The sequence below is a fragment of the Mugil cephalus genome, chromosome 23, assembly GCF_022458985.1.
Source record: "Mugil cephalus isolate CIBA_MC_2020 chromosome 23, CIBA_Mcephalus_1.1, whole genome shotgun sequence".
Taxonomy (NCBI): Eukaryota; Metazoa; Chordata; class Actinopteri; order Mugiliformes; family Mugilidae; genus Mugil; species Mugil cephalus.
Genome location: NC_061792.1, coordinates 12,579,889 through 12,597,047, shown reverse-complemented (window position 1 = coordinate 12,597,047; position 17,159 = coordinate 12,579,889). Strand labels below are relative to the sequence as shown.

The 17,159-nt window shown below is 37.2% G+C and overlaps 2 protein-coding genes across 2 annotated transcripts in view; both read left to right on the top strand.

Annotated features, from left to right (window-relative positions):
• Positions 1 to 11,887, top strand: part of LOC125001222 (NACHT, LRR and PYD domains-containing protein 3-like) — a 174,398-nt gene extending 162,511 nt beyond the window's left edge. The window contains exons 14-15 of the mRNA XM_047577144.1: positions 476 to 635; positions 11,762 to 11,887. Coding sequence (XP_047433100.1) covers positions 476 to 635; positions 11,762 to 11,887 — 286 coding nt within the window. The remainder of the gene's footprint in view (positions 1 to 475; positions 636 to 11,761) is intronic.
• LOC125000974 (NACHT, LRR and PYD domains-containing protein 3-like) overlaps positions 1 to 17,159 on the top strand; it is a 196,079-nt gene that overhangs the window by 4,367 nt on the left and 174,553 nt on the right. The gene's annotated exons all lie outside the window — the stretch shown is intronic.

The following is a 17,159-nucleotide window of genomic DNA, read 5'->3' as shown; positions in this document are numbered from 1 at the left end:
TGGGTCTTTCACTGGAGACTAATCAGACTCTTCTACGAGGCCTGATGAAACAGACAAAAAGCTCAAAGACTGAAGAAACAGTCCAGTTCATCAAGAAGAAGATCAGTAAGCATCTGTCTGTAGAGAGAAGCATCAACCTGTTCCACTGTCTGAATGAACTGAATGATCGTTCTCTAGTGGTGGAGATCCAACAGTCCCTGAAATCAGGACGTCTCTCCACTGTTAAACTGTCTCCTGCTCAGTGGTCAGCTCTGGTCTTCATCTTACTGTCATCAGAAAATAATCTGGATGAGTTTGACCTGAAGAAATACTCTGCTTCAGAGGAAACTCTTCTGAGGCTGCTGCCAGTGGTCAAAGCCTCCAACAAAGCTCTGTAAGTACAGAGATAGTTTTAGTCATTAATAGATACACAGCAATCTTTAAACTGAGGGAAATACAAGTCTGACTAGTTCTTTATATTTTATCTTCTCTGCAGACTCAGTGACTGTAATCTCTCAAAAAGAAGCTGTGAAGCTCTGTCCTCAGTTCTCAGCTCCCAGTCCTCTAATCTGACAGAACTGGACCTGAGTAACAACAACCTGGAGGATTCAGGAGTGGAGCAGCTGTGTACTGGACTGAAGAGTCCAGACTGTAAACTGGAGACTCTGAGGTCAGTTCAGACTGCTTTGTTTTTTATTTATGGTTTTATTTCAGCTTTTATTCATTTTATTGAATTATTATTGGTTGAAGACAGACGATCCTGTTTTTATCAGTTCTCTTGTCAGGTTTGGTGGAAATTCACATGAAAGGACACAAAGTCAGAACACTTCAGGTCTTTGTTTAATTTTCCTCTATAGAAGGATTAACACATTAAAAGAGTTATTGTAGTCAGTAATCATTCTTTCTTTTCATACTGTCTGTGAAGAAATCTCTTAATAATCTGAGTCCAATGTGACCAGATGGAGGACAAACTCTACAGTGTTGTTCTGTGAATGAATGATTGTAACGTTGATCTTAAACTAATCTCCTGCTGCAGCAGCCAGAGTTCCACAGATCCAGTCACCAATTTTGTGTTTTCACGGACAGAAACTAAAAGAGAGAACTTTGTTCTACAACAATTCAATGAATGAAACAGTGTCCGACTGAAGCTTCATGTTAGTGTCAGTGATCCACAATAATGGAGACATATACTACCAGTCAAAATGTTGGACACACCTTCTCATTTAATGTATTTTTTCTGTCTTATTTTCATGACTATTTATATAGTAGATTCTCTCTAAGGCATAAAATAAGTGTCAAATAATTCAAAACATGTTTTACATTGTAGATTCTTCAAAATAGCCAACTTTTGCTTTAATTACTGCTTTGCTCACTCTGTGATCTCTATAGAAAGAAGTAAAAATAAAGAGAAAACATTGAATGAGAAGGTGTGTTCAACCTTTGACTGGTAGTTGGGTTCAGCTCCACATTTAAAACCTGAACACATCTTATTATTCTTTATTCAGGTTGAAGTCCTGCAGGTCAAGATTGTTAATGAAATATCAAATGAATTAATAATACACAGACCTTCTAACCTAACATATTTTATTCTTCATTCAGTTTGAACAGCTGCAGTTTGTCAGAGATCAGCTGTTATTCTCTGGTGTCAGCTCTGAAGTCCAACCCCTCCCATCTGAAACATCTGGACCTGAGTAACAACAACCTGAGGGATTCAGGAGTGAATCATCTGTGTGGTTTTCTGAAGAGTCCAGACTGTAGACTGGAGACTCTGAGGTCAGACATCATGTTTTATTTGTGTGTTCAGATTAATATGATGTGAAAGTTGTGTTGACACTAATCTACAGACATCAGGCTGATATTCTACTGATCCACACTGAGGATCTTCATGATAAACTCTGTTTTCCTTCTTCTGTGGTTTAGTCAATTGACTGTGGCAGAGTTATGTTGAGCTACACATTTAAAACCATAGAAGAAGAAAAACCCTCCACTGGATGATTCATTCTGAAACTATGACACACTTGATGTTCACCTATAAATTCACCTCATGTTTTCAGATTAAAACCACAACAACAACTAACATTTTTTCTGTTATTAATGAAGCTGTCTGTGAGGGACCGAGCCGCAAAGCAAGAGGAGTCGCAGTTGGATTTTGATAAATACAGGTTTTATTTACCCAAAAAATTAGGAAAACAATTTACAAAAACAAGCAGTTAATTCTGGGCCCATAAAAGAGGTCAAATAAACAAAACTGAACTCAGGCTATAATGCTACAGCAACCTGGCAAACCAACTGAGCTAACGAACAGACAACAAAGGGGACTTATACAGTGGCTGATCAGGCCAATTACACACAAAGGGAACAACATAAACCACCAACACATTAACTAACAACAAAAGAAACAACACAGGACATTTTACAGCGTATTTTTCAGTAATTTCCTGCTCCAGCTCTGACAGTTACAGTGTTGCCATGGAGATGGATACAATGTTGCCACAGACTTGGCGGAGCAATATTTTTAGTGATGAGTCAGTCGTGATGTGATGCTGATATGAGCACGTTCTAAATGTCTTATTGACCAATCAGATTACTTGGTCAGAACTACTTGTTGTATAATCATAATTTACTGATTGTCAGAATGAAGGACTTATTGTGAAATTCCTCTCAGTTTATTTTGAAGGGCTGTAGCTTTGAATCCACATACAGAGAATCACAATGAATGTTAGTTTTAACTTAGTTACTTGGTAGAGATGTCTTCTACCTTTAGAGTTACACTTTTATTTCCATCACAAAAGCCACAAATAAATAAATGAATAAATATCAAGATATAATTTGTCCCTGGGCCTGAATGTTTCATTTTAATTTATATGATCTGAGCATAAAACTAAAAATCTACATATTGAAGTGTCAACTGGTTTTCTATAAGATTTTTTGGTTAAATATTCTTAATGAAATATCAAATGAATTAATGATACACAGATCTTCTAACCTAACATCTTTTATTCTTCATCCAGATTAACTGACTGCAGTTTGTCAAAGATCAGCTGTTATTATCTGATCTCAGCTCTGAAGTCCAACCCCTCCCATCTGAAACATCTGGACCTGAGTTACAACAACCTGAAGGATTCAGAAGTGAAACATCTGTGTGGTTTTCTGGAGAGTCCAGATTGTAGACTGGAGACTCTGAGGTCAGACATCATGTTTAATTTGTATGTTCAGATTAATATGATGTGAAAGTTGTGTTGACACTAATCTACAGACATCATGCTGATATTCTACTGATCCACACTGAGGATCTTCATGGTAAAGACACTTTACACTAGATTTGATTTGGATTTGGTTTGATAACTAATGAAACTATTGTAAAGATAAATGACAGATGAATCAATAATGAAATGTATTTTCATGTTTAGTCCTAATTTAAATGTCTCCATCATAACATGAACATATTTTAGAGTCTTGATCATCATTTTGATTTTCACCTTCAGTTTCACCTCACGTTTTTCAAATTAAAACCACAACAACAACTAATATTTTCTGATGTTGTTAATGAAGCTGTCCATTATTGAAATACTTGAGTCCATAAAAATATCAATCATCATGCAAAATATTGATCCAACTTTCTCAGACTTTAAGGTGATGTCTCCAGATTTCTGTTTTTATCCGAAACCAGAAATATTCAGTTTACTGTGATAGAAAATATAAAATGTTCCCAGTGAATAAACTGGAAACTGTTTAGTTTTTCTGTTTGATCAATGACTCAAACCATCATCACGATGGTTCAGCCCTAGAAGCTGCAATCAGAAGCTGCAACACCAACAACTGCATCACCTTGGACACTGTTTTGCTACTTTTGTACATTTGTTCATGATGGTAATTATGTAATTCTTTTGAATACACTGTTTATTGTAGCTTACTAGATGCTATTTATTTTTTATTTTAATCTAATCTCATTTTATTTTGTCTTTCTTGTGGTTTTTAAGAGTGTTACTTTTATGTGCTACAAAGCTACTGTGACCAAGTCATTTCCCTCATGGATTATTAAAGTCTGTCTAAGTCTAAACATGTATTTAGACCATATGAACACAGGAGCTGATTCAGACACTTGTTAACATCATCACATTAGACAACATTAGGACACTTTTTCATAGTACCTAATAAATCATTTCTACTCAGAGTTCATGTAGAGGTGGACCTTGTAGACCACATTAGACCCTGATTAGACCTGAGGATGTTTCCTTGATCTTCTCTGATTGGCTGAATGAAAACCACATGACAATGAACCTCACTGAGAGACACAGAGACACAATTTAAAATGTGATGATGTCACCAAATATGGTTCCTTGCCCCATAAAGGGTTAAACAATTGGTAACCTCATTTATTATTATGTAATAAGAAAATGTTCTAAGTAATAATACTTAAATATTCTTTTCTTATTTCTTCATACACTTTCATTCAGTATTTATTCATAATTTACTGAATGTCAGAATGAAGGACTTATTGTGAAATTCCTCTCAGTTTATTTTGAAGGGCTGTAGCTTTGAATCCACATACAGACAATCACAGTGAATGTTAGTTTTAACTTAGTTACTTGGTAGAGATGTCTTCTACCTTTAGAGTTACACTTTTATTTCCATCAGAAAAGCCACAAAATAAATAAATTAATTAATTAATTAATAAATATCAAGATATAATTTGTCCCTGGGCCTGAATTTTTCATTTTAATTTATATGATTTGAGCTTGAACCAAAAAATCTACATATTGAAGTGTCAACTGGTTTTCTATATATTTTTCGTTTTAAGTTTCTTAATGAAATATCAAATTAATTAACGATACACAGACCTTCTAACATAACATCTTTTATTCTTCATTCAGTTTAAACAGCTGCAGTTTGTCAAAGATCAGCTGTGATTCTCTGGTGTCAGCTCTGAAGTCCAACCCCTCCCATCTGAAACATCTGGACCTGAGTTACAACATCCTGCAGGATTCAGGAGTGAATCATCTGTGTGGTTTTCTGAAGAGTCCAGACTGTAGACTGGAGACTCTGAGGTCAGACATCATGTTTTATTTGTGTGTTCAGATTAATATGATGTGAAAGTTGTGTTGACACTAATCTACAGACATCAGGCTGATATTCTACTGATCCACACTGAGGATCTTCATGATAAACTCTGTTTTCTTCTTCTGTGGTTTAGTCCATTGACTGTGGCAGAGTCACTATCTTTTTTTCCAATAGTTCAGTCTATAAAATGTCAAAAATGTCGAAACATGCTGATTCCACTTTCTCTGAGTTCAAGGTGTCGTCTTCAGATATTTAGTTTTATCCAAAACCAGAAATATTCAGTTTACTGTGATAGAAAACATAAAATGTTCCCAGTGAATAAACTGGAAACAGTTTAGTTTTTCTGTTTGATCAATGACTCAAACCATCATCACTGTGGTTTTTGATCTTTTCTCCATGGACTCATCAACTCATCTACTTATTGTTTCAGCTCTAATTCAAACAGTTTTTACACTAAGAGACAGAAACAAATATTCAGTATTGTTTAAAGATAAATGACAGATGAATCAATAATGAAATGTATTTTCATGTTTGGTCCTAATTTAAATGTTTCCATCATAACATGAACATATTTTAGAGTCTTGATCATCATTTTATCAAATATTTGGTGTTTTTCTGATCTTTGAGTAGAAAGTGAAATAAATGTCAGAGGGTTTTTACTTGTGTTTGTTGGTCAACATGAGTTTGTGTGGATGGATCCACTGGTGGAGCTGTCAGAGTTTCAGAGCTGAAGTCACTACGTCTTTATTGAAGCAGCAGCTTGTTGTCATTAATATTAATGAGAGCTCTTTTTCTCTTCTTCTATTTGACTGATTGAAGCTGCTTCCTGTTGGTTCACATGTTTAGAGTTTCTATTTTCTAAACTTGTACTTTCTGAACCTTCTTCAGCTCTGAACAGATGATGAAACACTGAATGATTTCAAGATGGAACTTTGTCTTTTAAACCAACATCTTTTATTCTTTATTCAGTTTGAACAGCTGCAGTTTGTCAAACATCAGCTGTGATTCTCTGGTCTCAGCTCTGAAGTCCAACCCCTCCCATCTGAAACATCTGGACCTGAGTCGCAACAACCTGAAGAATCCAGGAGTGAAACATCTGTGTGGTTTTCTGGAGAGTCCAGACTGTAGACTGGAGACTCTGAGGTCAGACATCATGTTTTATTTGTGTGTTCAGATTAATATGCGGTGAAAGTTGTGTTGACACTAATCTACAGACATCAGGCTGATATTCTACTGATCCACACTGAGGATCTTCATGGTAAAGACACTTTACACTAGATTTGATTTGGATTTGGTTTGATAACTAATGAAACTAATGTAAAGATAAATGACTGATGAATCAATAATGAAATGTATTTTCATGTTTAGTCTTAATTTAAATGTCTCCATCATAACATGAACATATTTTAGAGTCTTGATCATCATTTTGGCTTTCACCTTCAGTTTCACCTCACGTTTTTCAAATTAAAACCACAACAACAACTAATATTTTCTGATGTTGTTAATGAAGCTGTCCATTATTGAAATACTTGAGTCTATAAAAATATCAATCATCATGCAAAATATTGATCCAACTTTCTCAGGCTTTAAGGTGATGTCTCCAGATTTCTGTTTTTATCCCAAACCAGAAATATTCAGTTTACTGTGATAGAAAACATAAAATGTTCCCAGTGAATAAACTGGAAACCATCAAACTCAAACCATCATCACGATGGTTCAGCCCTAGAAGCTGCAATCAGAAGCTGCAACACCAACAACTGCATCACCTTGGACACTGTTTTGCTACTTTTTTTTACATTTGTTTAATGATGGTAATTATGTAATTCTTTTGAATACACTCTTTATTTCATCTTACTAGATGATATTTATTTTTCATTTTAATCTAATCTCATATTATTTTGTCTTTCTTGTGGTTTTTAAGAGTGTTACTTTTATTTGCAACAAAGCTACTGTGACCAAGTCATTTCCCTCACGGATTATTAAAGTCTGTCTAAGTCTAAACATGTATTTAGACCATATGAACACAAGAGCTGATTCAGACACTTGTTAACATCATCACATTAGACAACATTAGGACACTTTTTCATGGTACCTAATAAATCATTTCTACTCAGAGTTCATGTAGAGGTGGACCTTGTAGACCACATTAGACCCTGATTAGACCTGAGAATGTTTCCTTGATCTTCTCTGATTGGCTGAATGAAAACCACATGACAATGAACCTCACTGAGAGACACAGAGACACAATTTAAAATGTGGTGATGTCACCAAATATGGTTCCTTGCCCCATAAAGGGTTAAACAATTGGTAACATAATTTATTATCATGTAATAAGAAAATGTTCTAAGTAATGATACTTAAATATTCTTTTCTTATTTCTTCATACACTTTCATTCAGTATTTATTCATAATTTACTGATTGTCAGAATGAAGGACTTATTGTGAAATTCCTCTCAGTTTATTTTGAAGGGCTGTAGCTTTGAATCCACATACAGAGAATCACAGTGAATGTTAGTTTTAACTTAGTTACTTGGTAGAGATGTCTTCTACCTTTAGAGTTACACTTTTATTTCCATCAGAAAAGCCACAAAATTAATTAATTAATTAATTAATTAATAAATATCAAGATATAATTTGTCCCTGGGCCTGAATTTTTCATTTTAATTTATATGATTTGAGCTTGAACCAAAAAATCTACATATTGAAGTGTCAACTGGTTTTCTATATATTTTTCGTTTTATGTTTCTTAATGAAATATCAAATGAGTTAATGATGCACAGACCTTCTGAACCAACTTCTTTTATTTTTTATTCAGATTGAGTTGTTGCAGGTTGTTAAAGATCAGCTGTGATTCTCTGGGTTCAGCTCTGAAGTCCAACCCCTCCCATCTGAAACATCTGGACCTGAGTTACAACATCCTGCAGGATTCAGGAGTGAAACATCTGTGGGGTTTTCTGGAGAGTCCAGACTGTAGACTGGAGACTCTGAGGTCAGACATCATGTTTTATTTGTTTGCTGATGACTCTGTAGTGGTAGGGTGTGTTAGAGATGGACAGGAGGTGGAGTATAGGACACTGACCACAGACTTTGTGAAGTGGTCCCAGGCAAACCACCTACTCGTGAATGTGGACAAGGTCACAGAGCTGGAAGAGGTCACCAGTGGAGCTCATCCCCATCCAGGGCCTGGAGGTGGAAGTAGTGGACCACTACGATGCTGTGTACAAGAAGGGCCCGAGTAGATTCTACTTTCTCAGGAAGCTCAGGTCTTTCAACGTGTGCAGTGAATTACTAGAGTCTTTCTTCCAGTCTGTTGTAGCGAGTGCCCTGTTCTTTCCTGTGGTTTGTTAGGAGAGTAGTAGCAGCAAAAAAGACGGACCAGCAAACTGATCTGAAAGACTGGACATGTGATGGGTAGAGAGTTGGAGTCATTTGTCTCAGTGAGGGACAGGAGGACACTGGATAAACTGCTCTCCATTATGGACAATCCATCCCAGTAACCCAACAGTAGAGGGTCAGAGGAGCTCATTCTCCAGCAGAATGATTCAGCTCCACTGCCACAGTGAACACTGCACAACTTATTTTATTCCATCTGTCTTTATTCCATCTAAGTTGTGTTCACAATAATCTACAGACATCAGGCTGATATTCTACTTGATTAACTTTGACATCTCATCAAAACATTGATGAATGTCACATGAATCAGTGATGAAATGCATCGTCATGTTTAGTCATAAATGTCAGACGTTTGTTTTTTGGTCAACATGAGTTTGTAGCAATGGATCCACTGGTCGTCTGACACCTGAATGAATAATAACAAAACAACAGCAATAATGTCTGAACTTTTTCATTTCAACTTCTCTTTTTTCTTTATTCAGTTTGAGGGGCTGCAGGTTATCAAAGATCAGCTGTGATTCTCTGGTCTCAGCTCTGAAGTCCAACCCCTCCCATCTGAAACATCTGGACCTGAGTTACAACAACCTAAAGGATTCAGATGTGAATCATCTTCTTGATCTTGTGAAGAGTCCAGACTGTAGACTGGAGACTCTGAGGTGAGTAGAGGGTTGGAGTCAGTTCATTCTTCTTTCAGTAGTTTTGTACTAGACACAGAATCTAAAGTGTTTCTTGGAAACCTGCTGCTGTTTTCTTCAGAGATGCTGTCAGAGGAGAATGGAGACAGACTGGACAGAAAGACAGAGACAAAAGTCAGACAATCAGATCATCCTGAAGCTTGTTGTGTTGATGTTTTCAGCAAATAAATGTGGATTCCAGCTGACAGCCTCACTAGATGAATAGAGACGGTGGTCCTCATTCATCAGATGTGATCTCAGACTCTTTGTTCTCTCACCTCAAAACTAAACAACTGATCAGTTTCATCTTTGTCACAGCTCTGAGATCAGTCTGACTGAAGCCTGTAAATCACAGAACCATCATTACATTTAGTAACCATGTGGTCTTTCTACAGAGCAGAACCTCTGCTGAGGTCCAGTCATCACATCTGTATCTCTGTCATTAGTTTCATCAGATATCTTCAATGTTTCTTAGTCAGCTGATGCTTCAGAAACACATGAGATGTTCATCAACACACTCAGACTCTTTATTGAAATTGAACAGCTGGAAATCCATCACTAAAGTAGTAGTAGTTAAGTAGATTTCATTGTTAAAGGAACCATATATATTGTCGTTCATGTTAAAAATATTCTCAGCCTCAAGAATCCTGTGGACTGTGAATATTTGTTGCTGCTGATGATGAAGTGATTCTCTGTAAACACTGACTTATCTACTGTTGTTGTTGTTCTCTCTACAGATTGCGGTGAACAGGACGGTGTGTGAGCTGAGAGAGGATGAGCTGAGTCCTGATGATCCAGAGGTTGAATCAGCAGCAGCTTGTGTGTAGAGAGACTCTGACTGGACCATGTTACTGGGAGGTGGAGTCAAGAGATTAAAGATCCTCAACAGAGCTGCACAAACTATTAACACCAACAAGTAAAGACCAGTCCCTCTCCTGAATTATTGGACACATTAATCAACCAGCATCAACAGTCTTTCTATATTCTAATGTGTCTCTTCACTTCTGTATTTATTTTACTGTTTATTTTACTCCTTTTTCAACCAAACATTTATTTCATTTGAAAAGAAGCAGGAAGCAGTTTTCACACTGAGCCTCTGCTTTATGCATCATTGTCAGAGATGGAGATAAACTATTGTTGTTATTGTGACACACTTTCATCTACACTTTGCTTTGTTGTGCTTCACTCTTCACTGACTGGTTACAGAGACGTTATTTATTACGTTATTTATTTATTATTAACCTTAAAGGCTCATTTAGGACTTAATTAATGACACTTCTAGGTTTTCCATAATGATTGTTGCAAGTTCTTATATGGTTAAGTTGCTCCTCCTATTTATTATTTATTGCACTTTTTCACATACACTTTTTAAATGTCTTTCAAAATGTAGAATTATCATAAATCACACAGATCTCAAACTTGTTAATGTATGAATTCAGTTACGTGAACAGTGAAGGATTCGTTTCAATCACAAATAATGTACGATGCAACTATGTCTTGGTTAAACGTTGCTGTATATTCTTGTGTATTTTGTACCTTCTTTCAAATTTCATACTGTATTTTATTGTTTGTAGATTGCTTGTATATATTTTCGTACTAAGTTCTGCTCTTCTTTATTTAACATTTGCGATGTGCATGCATCCATCTGTTTCAGTGACTCATTTATTTGCAATAAAGTATTTATGATGTTGCTCCGATGATGCTTTATTTTATTCATGGATTTCGAACATGAGAAAAACTACAAAAACAATGTTAACATAACATGTCCGAAAGGAAGTAGGAAGAAGCTTATTTCATCCTACCCCTTCTCTTTTCTCAGTAATTAATCGTCAGTTTCTTAGTTTAGATTTTTCAGTGTATGTTAGGCGCTAGCTGTAGTTCAATGATGTGGCCACTGGAGGGCAGTGATCGTGATAGTTTCTCTGGTCGTTATTAAAGCAATATCATGTAGTTCATGGTTTCACCGCCAGATGGAGAAAAACTGTCACCGGTCATTTTACTATCGTAGAAGAAGAAACCGGAAGTAGTGAACAGGTGTTGATCAGTCAATGGTGTTGATTAATTAACCTGATTAATGTTGAGTTAGCAACTGACTTTGGTCTCACTGTATAGGGAACAAATAAGTAAAACCCGACATGAAGACACTGAGAGTTACATCCAGGTACAGTAATTCGTGTTAAAGTTGACTTCCTGTTCGTGTTTAGCTGTTAGCTTTGAAGCTAATAGAGGAGGAGCTTGTGTTGTTTTGCTAAAGTTAAGAAGAAATATTATGTAGCGTTTCACTGCTTCATCCCAAATAAACTGGTTTGAGCATTAATTTAATATTTACACGGTTCAGGTAAACACGACATTACAAATATTTATCTACTATTTTAAACGACGTGTCATCAGTGTAACATGGAGAAGAAATGTGAACATGTCCATATAAAACCAAAGCAGGAGCCTCCAGTTCTTCATGGTAAAGTCATCTTTTTGTTTCCTTGTTTGTGTCTGACCAGCAGTCTGCAGCCTAAAGACACTCAGTTTATCATAGAAATCACAGGTGGACACGCAACGTTTTATATTTCAAGCCTGGAACAACAGAGATGTGCATTTTTATTTAAATGTAAATGATGTGAAATGAAGAACAGTGACGTGATGTGTGTTTACTGCAGGTGGAGAACATGCTGATGGATCACCACAACCAGAGCAGCCCTCAGGACGACACCACGACAAGAACCTGGACGGGAGGATCTGAGGGGAAAGATTCAGGTGGAGAAATCCCTCCTGAGAAAATCTAAATGTCAACCAGAAATCCTGATGAACAACAAACAACATTAAAGAAACTGTACAGTGGAGAAGAACATTAGAAACCAGGTCCCTGCTCCTCTCCAGTGTAAAAGCTCCTCCTCATGTTAGTACATGTTTTCATATTATATCACTGTATGTACTCAAAGTAGCTTAGTTTTCATTCATCTTTCTGTATATTTTAGCTTTGTAGGAATTAAGGATCTGCAGCAAAAACGAATGAACTCATTTCATTTTGAATAGTTTTTTAATCATATTTTCATAAATAGTTTCAACACCATTCACACCTTGAGCCTCCAGGCTCCCACTGACAACAGCTTCATCAGAGCTCTATTCATAGGGTACGTAGCCTAGGCACACAGTTCCCCCCATTTAAGGACAGGTAAGTACCAGACATTATGGAAATTAGTGACCCCAGTTTCTGGTCAAGCAAGTTTCTGGTGGGTGGTACCCACAGAGTTTATTCCTATTTAAACCTCAATTTCCCGCTAGTTTATCAGAACTGAAGAAGCTTCTCGGATGAGTGGAGAAACGTCTTCAAGAAATTCTACAAGTCCAGCTGACCTTGTTCAACGCTTTTTTGGATCTTCTACATTATTTTTCTTATTTACACACAGATACGAACTAAATGTACAAGTTTCTGTTGGACGACACCTTATATGTTTTCAGTTTTATTTATATTTTTGCAGCACATTTAAACAAAGCTCCATCTGATCTTAAAAATCACCAATGTTTCCATCATTTGAGATTATCAGTAACAGACTGAACTGACAGGTTTGTTTCTACAGTGAACACTTCAACAGCCTTGTTACTTTAATTGTTAGTAGAATTGATGATAAAAAAAAAAGTCTTTAAATCAACATTTATTTTGTCAGTTAATTATTTTTCTAAATGTCGCTGGATTTGACCAAAGAGTCTGAAATGTCCGATTTGTCCTGAACGCAGCGGACTGATCACGAAGTGGAAACAGCTGATCAGCAACACGTTGCCTCGGTCCGCGTGTTTCTTTCACGTTTCTCCAGTGAGTTGATCAACTGTGACTTAGTGGTGAACACTGAGACTGAGAGGAAGCAGCAGGTCAGTCTGCAGAGTCTGTTTTGACTCTTTAACCAGTGAATTGATGAGTCAGAGGCAGGAGGAGGCTCACTGCTCTGAAAACACACTCACCTGCGCAGGTGAACGCAGCCTGTTGATCAACACAAACACTGACACCAGACTAAAGGAGAGGAACCAGAGAAACGGTTTTACCTTCAGCAGCAGGAGGAGGAGGAGGAGTGATGAAGCTCAAATAAATCAGAGTTCCTCCTGATCCTGAACGATTTAATGAACCCAGAGGACAGGAAGTGTTTTTAAACTATCACCATCACTGCCCTCCAGTGGTCAGTGTCAGAAACTACAACTGTCCACATCCACTAACACTGATCCTCAAAGAGACTTTATGACTCATTTAGTGAGAAGAGAAAACCCAGTAGAGAAGGATGAGCTGGTTCTGAGGCTGGTGATCTAGAAATCTAAGGACAAACTTCCATTGGTTAAACTTTGTGAATAGCTCAGTGAGGTGAGACGTCGTAGTAACTCCTCCTTGTTCTTAGGTCCTAGGTTCAACTCTAGGCTACTGACTTCTTTCTGTTGTTGCGTCTGAGGGAAGTGAACAATGAACACAACAACAAAAAGCTGCACATCCAGTTTGAAGAGTAGCTCAGTGAGATCAGCTGTGGTTCTGTCTCTCAGTCTGAAACCAGTGGATCAAATCCAGAGCTCTGCTTTCTACATTTTATTCTCTAAGTGACAGAGGAAAAACTAAAATGCTTTTAAAGTTTAAAGCATCTCAACGTCTCTGGGGTCGTGGCTCATGATGTTAAGTCTTTCCTCAGAGGTTCTGAAGGTTTGGGTTCAAGCCCTGGATGGTTCAGTCCATTTTAAATATTAATACCTAGATGAAAGACTGAAAAGATGTAAAAGTAGATGCACTGATGTCTCTGGTTCAGTGGCTCAAGTGGTTAGAGTCATCCTCTAAGGACTGGGAGGTTGTTGGTTTGATACTCGGACAGTTTACTTTTTATTTTAATGTCCAACATCCAGAGAAAAGACTAAAAAACCCTGATATAATCTGAACATAGCAGCTTTTCTCTGGTGGCCTAAGGTGTTAGGTCAGTTCATTAATGTTCTGGAGACATGTGTTCAATCCCCCATGAGAACTTTTAGATTTAATCAACCACAGAAACAAACAGAAAAGCTCCAGGAAGAGTGTGAACATGTGTGGTCAGATAGCTCAGGCTGGTAGAGGACTTCTTGGAGGTTCTGAAGACGTGGGTTCAAATCTTATCGTAGTCTATGAATTTTAGAGTCCAACACTCAAAGTAGAGACTGAAAAGCTCCAAGAAAGACAAGGAACCTGTGGACAAATAGCTCAGACTGTTAGAAGAGTCTATGGTGAGTGTGAAGTCATGGGTTCAAATCTTATGACAGTCATGACTTTTGAAGATCAACACCCAAAGAAACAGATGGAAAATGTCAACGAAAGACTAGAAACCTGCAGTTAAATAGCTCAGAGAGTTGAATGAGAGGTTGAAACTTTTTAAGTCATGGGTTCAAATCTTATGACAGTCGAGACTTTTAAAGTCCAGATTCCAAAGTGACGATGACAAAGCGCTCGAGAGAAGGTCAGTGTGAAGGGTTCTCGGGGCGTGTGGTGATTCAACGGGTGGAAGTGCAGGGATTGGTTCGAATCCCACCGTTGTCGGGCCTGGATCATCAGAGTGGGTCCTGTGGTAGCAGGCATGGGGGGGGCCGTGTCCTCCCCGTGGTTTCTGAGAGGTAGAAGGACGGGTTATGTCCCATAACTAAGAGCAGCTGGCGATTTACAGTGAGGGGGAGAGCCGTGGTGGGGAGGAGTCAGCCAGGGAGGAGCCGACGTTGGGGGAGGTTCGGAGAGTAAAGGAGGAGCTAGTGTGTTAATGTGAGTAGTCAAAGGTTAGGTGGAAAGTAAGTCTAGGTGCAAGTAGAGGGTTAATGTATGGGAGAGGAGTGGTTATGTAGCTGGAGCAGGGGCGAAGTGTGGGAGGTGAAGTTATTGATTGGGTGTCGCATAGGGGGAGGGATCATGGAAGAGGTCTGCAGAGGGGGAGGGCCATCATTTACTCTGTTGCCTGCATTGACATTAAGCTGTGGGTCCTAGTACAAACATATCTGTCCTCCAATAATGAGGCAGATATAATTAATATATAAATATACGTTACCCGAGCGCGAAGTTCCTCTTCACGTAAAGATAGTCTGGAAATACACATCATGGACGGATCTCATCTCTCCTGGAGAGATTAAAAAAACATGTTAGTCTACAATTTTAATGTTCAACAATATTGCCATAAATAAATCTACAAGCAGAGTTACATTACAAAAGCTTTAAATGATAATTTGATTAGTACCTTCAGGTGTTCTTGAGAAGTTCCTGTTCTTAGTGAAGTCTTAGAAACCTCATGGCCGTGTCTCCTCTGATGTTCTGGAGTGATAAAGTAGGGGTTGAACGATAACCCCAACATTTACTAATGTATACATTACTATTATATATTGGTTAAACACTGTTACTCTACTATTATACATTATAATATATACTAATAATTGGCCTTTATCTAGTGTACATTATATAGTATACTTTATACTTTTTATTATACCTGTTACTCTTACTTTTATAAATAGTAATAGAGTATATAATTAAAAAACTTATGAGCAGGAGTTTACTGTGAAGGAAGCCATCTTGGATTATTGTGATTTGTTCTAATGACTATGTTAAATGAGTTTTAATTAGTATTAAATACTCTACTATAGGCTGTTGTTGTTGTCTAGTTCTGTTGTTTGGGGTATAACCAATGCTGGCGAGTCCTCCTGATGTTCTGGAGTGAATAAAGTAGGAGGTTAGAACAAACCAACACATTTACTAATGTCATAATTATTACCATCGTTACTGCATGAATATAGTAAAAGTCAGTTATGTAGAAAAATGTCTAATACGTGATACCACTGTGGTCTGTGAGGGTGGAGGCGTGTCCCTCCCAATGTTTTGGAGTGATGAAGAACTGGGGGTTAGAACAAAACCTAAAAGTGAGGCTGCAACAAAACAGATGTTGATAAAGTTGTGACCTTTGACTCCATAGAGGATGGGGCAGGTGTTGGTTAGGTCATTTATAAACTGTTTGAAATAGTAATTTAATAGAAAGTTGCTTTTTTGGGGAAACGAGATGCTGATGCTGCATTCAGGACAACTTGGGAAAATTGAGCTCTGAGTTGTCAAATTCGGAAATGACTGCTTCTAAAATAAAAAGAAAAATAGTATAATAATAATAATAATGATAAATGTGAGGATTTAAATGGTTAAACTACTAATGAAATAAATGACATAGTTGAGGCTGTATGGGGTGGCTGTCTTCAATGTGCAAATAAACAAATTAAATCAATGCAACAGAAAAAAGATGTGTAACATTAAAAGGTATAAATCCATTGAACAACTTAGAAACAAAAATGAAATGATGTAAAACACTTAATAGATTTGAAAATAGATTTAAAGATGATATTATTAGTCAATAATTATGAAGAAAGCGGTATTGATGAACGTGTTATTGGTTTTTCTTTCAGTTTTATTTAAGGTAGTTGACAGAACTTTATCATTGTAAGAATAAGCCTCTCAGTGGGAGGGGCCAGTAGAGGTGGTTGAACTGGTAGAGGAGGGAGGGGGGCATTCTGGCCTTTGTACTATAGTGGTTTCAATGAGTATCAATTCATTATTTCAATATATAAAAACGTTTTGCCAACATACTGAACTTATAATTAACATGAAAATCAAAGTTAAAGAGACATGAAGTCAACTACTGCTGCTTGATTAAAGACTAAAGGTTTGTTGAGAGAATACCAGAGAATTAAAACGTTAAACAAAACATCCCAACTTTAGTCTTTCATCATGGAGCAGTGTCTGTCTCTGTGTCTCTTTAGTTGTGTTTTCCTGTTGTTACTTGATTCTCATCATCACATTTCCAGCTGGTGGTGTTTTAGGGACAGAGGAACATGACGTCCTGGCCTTCTTCACTAAACTGGTTTGGATGGTATCAATGGATTTGGATGTTTTGTGAAATGATTTCACTGGTAAATGTCTGAGTTGAAGGATTTCAGGTGAACTCAGAGAAATAAACATTGACATTCAGTCTCATTCATTCACAGATTCAAATTACCCAAATGTTTGTTCCATGTGCTCCATCCACACCCGTCCAGGTAGGA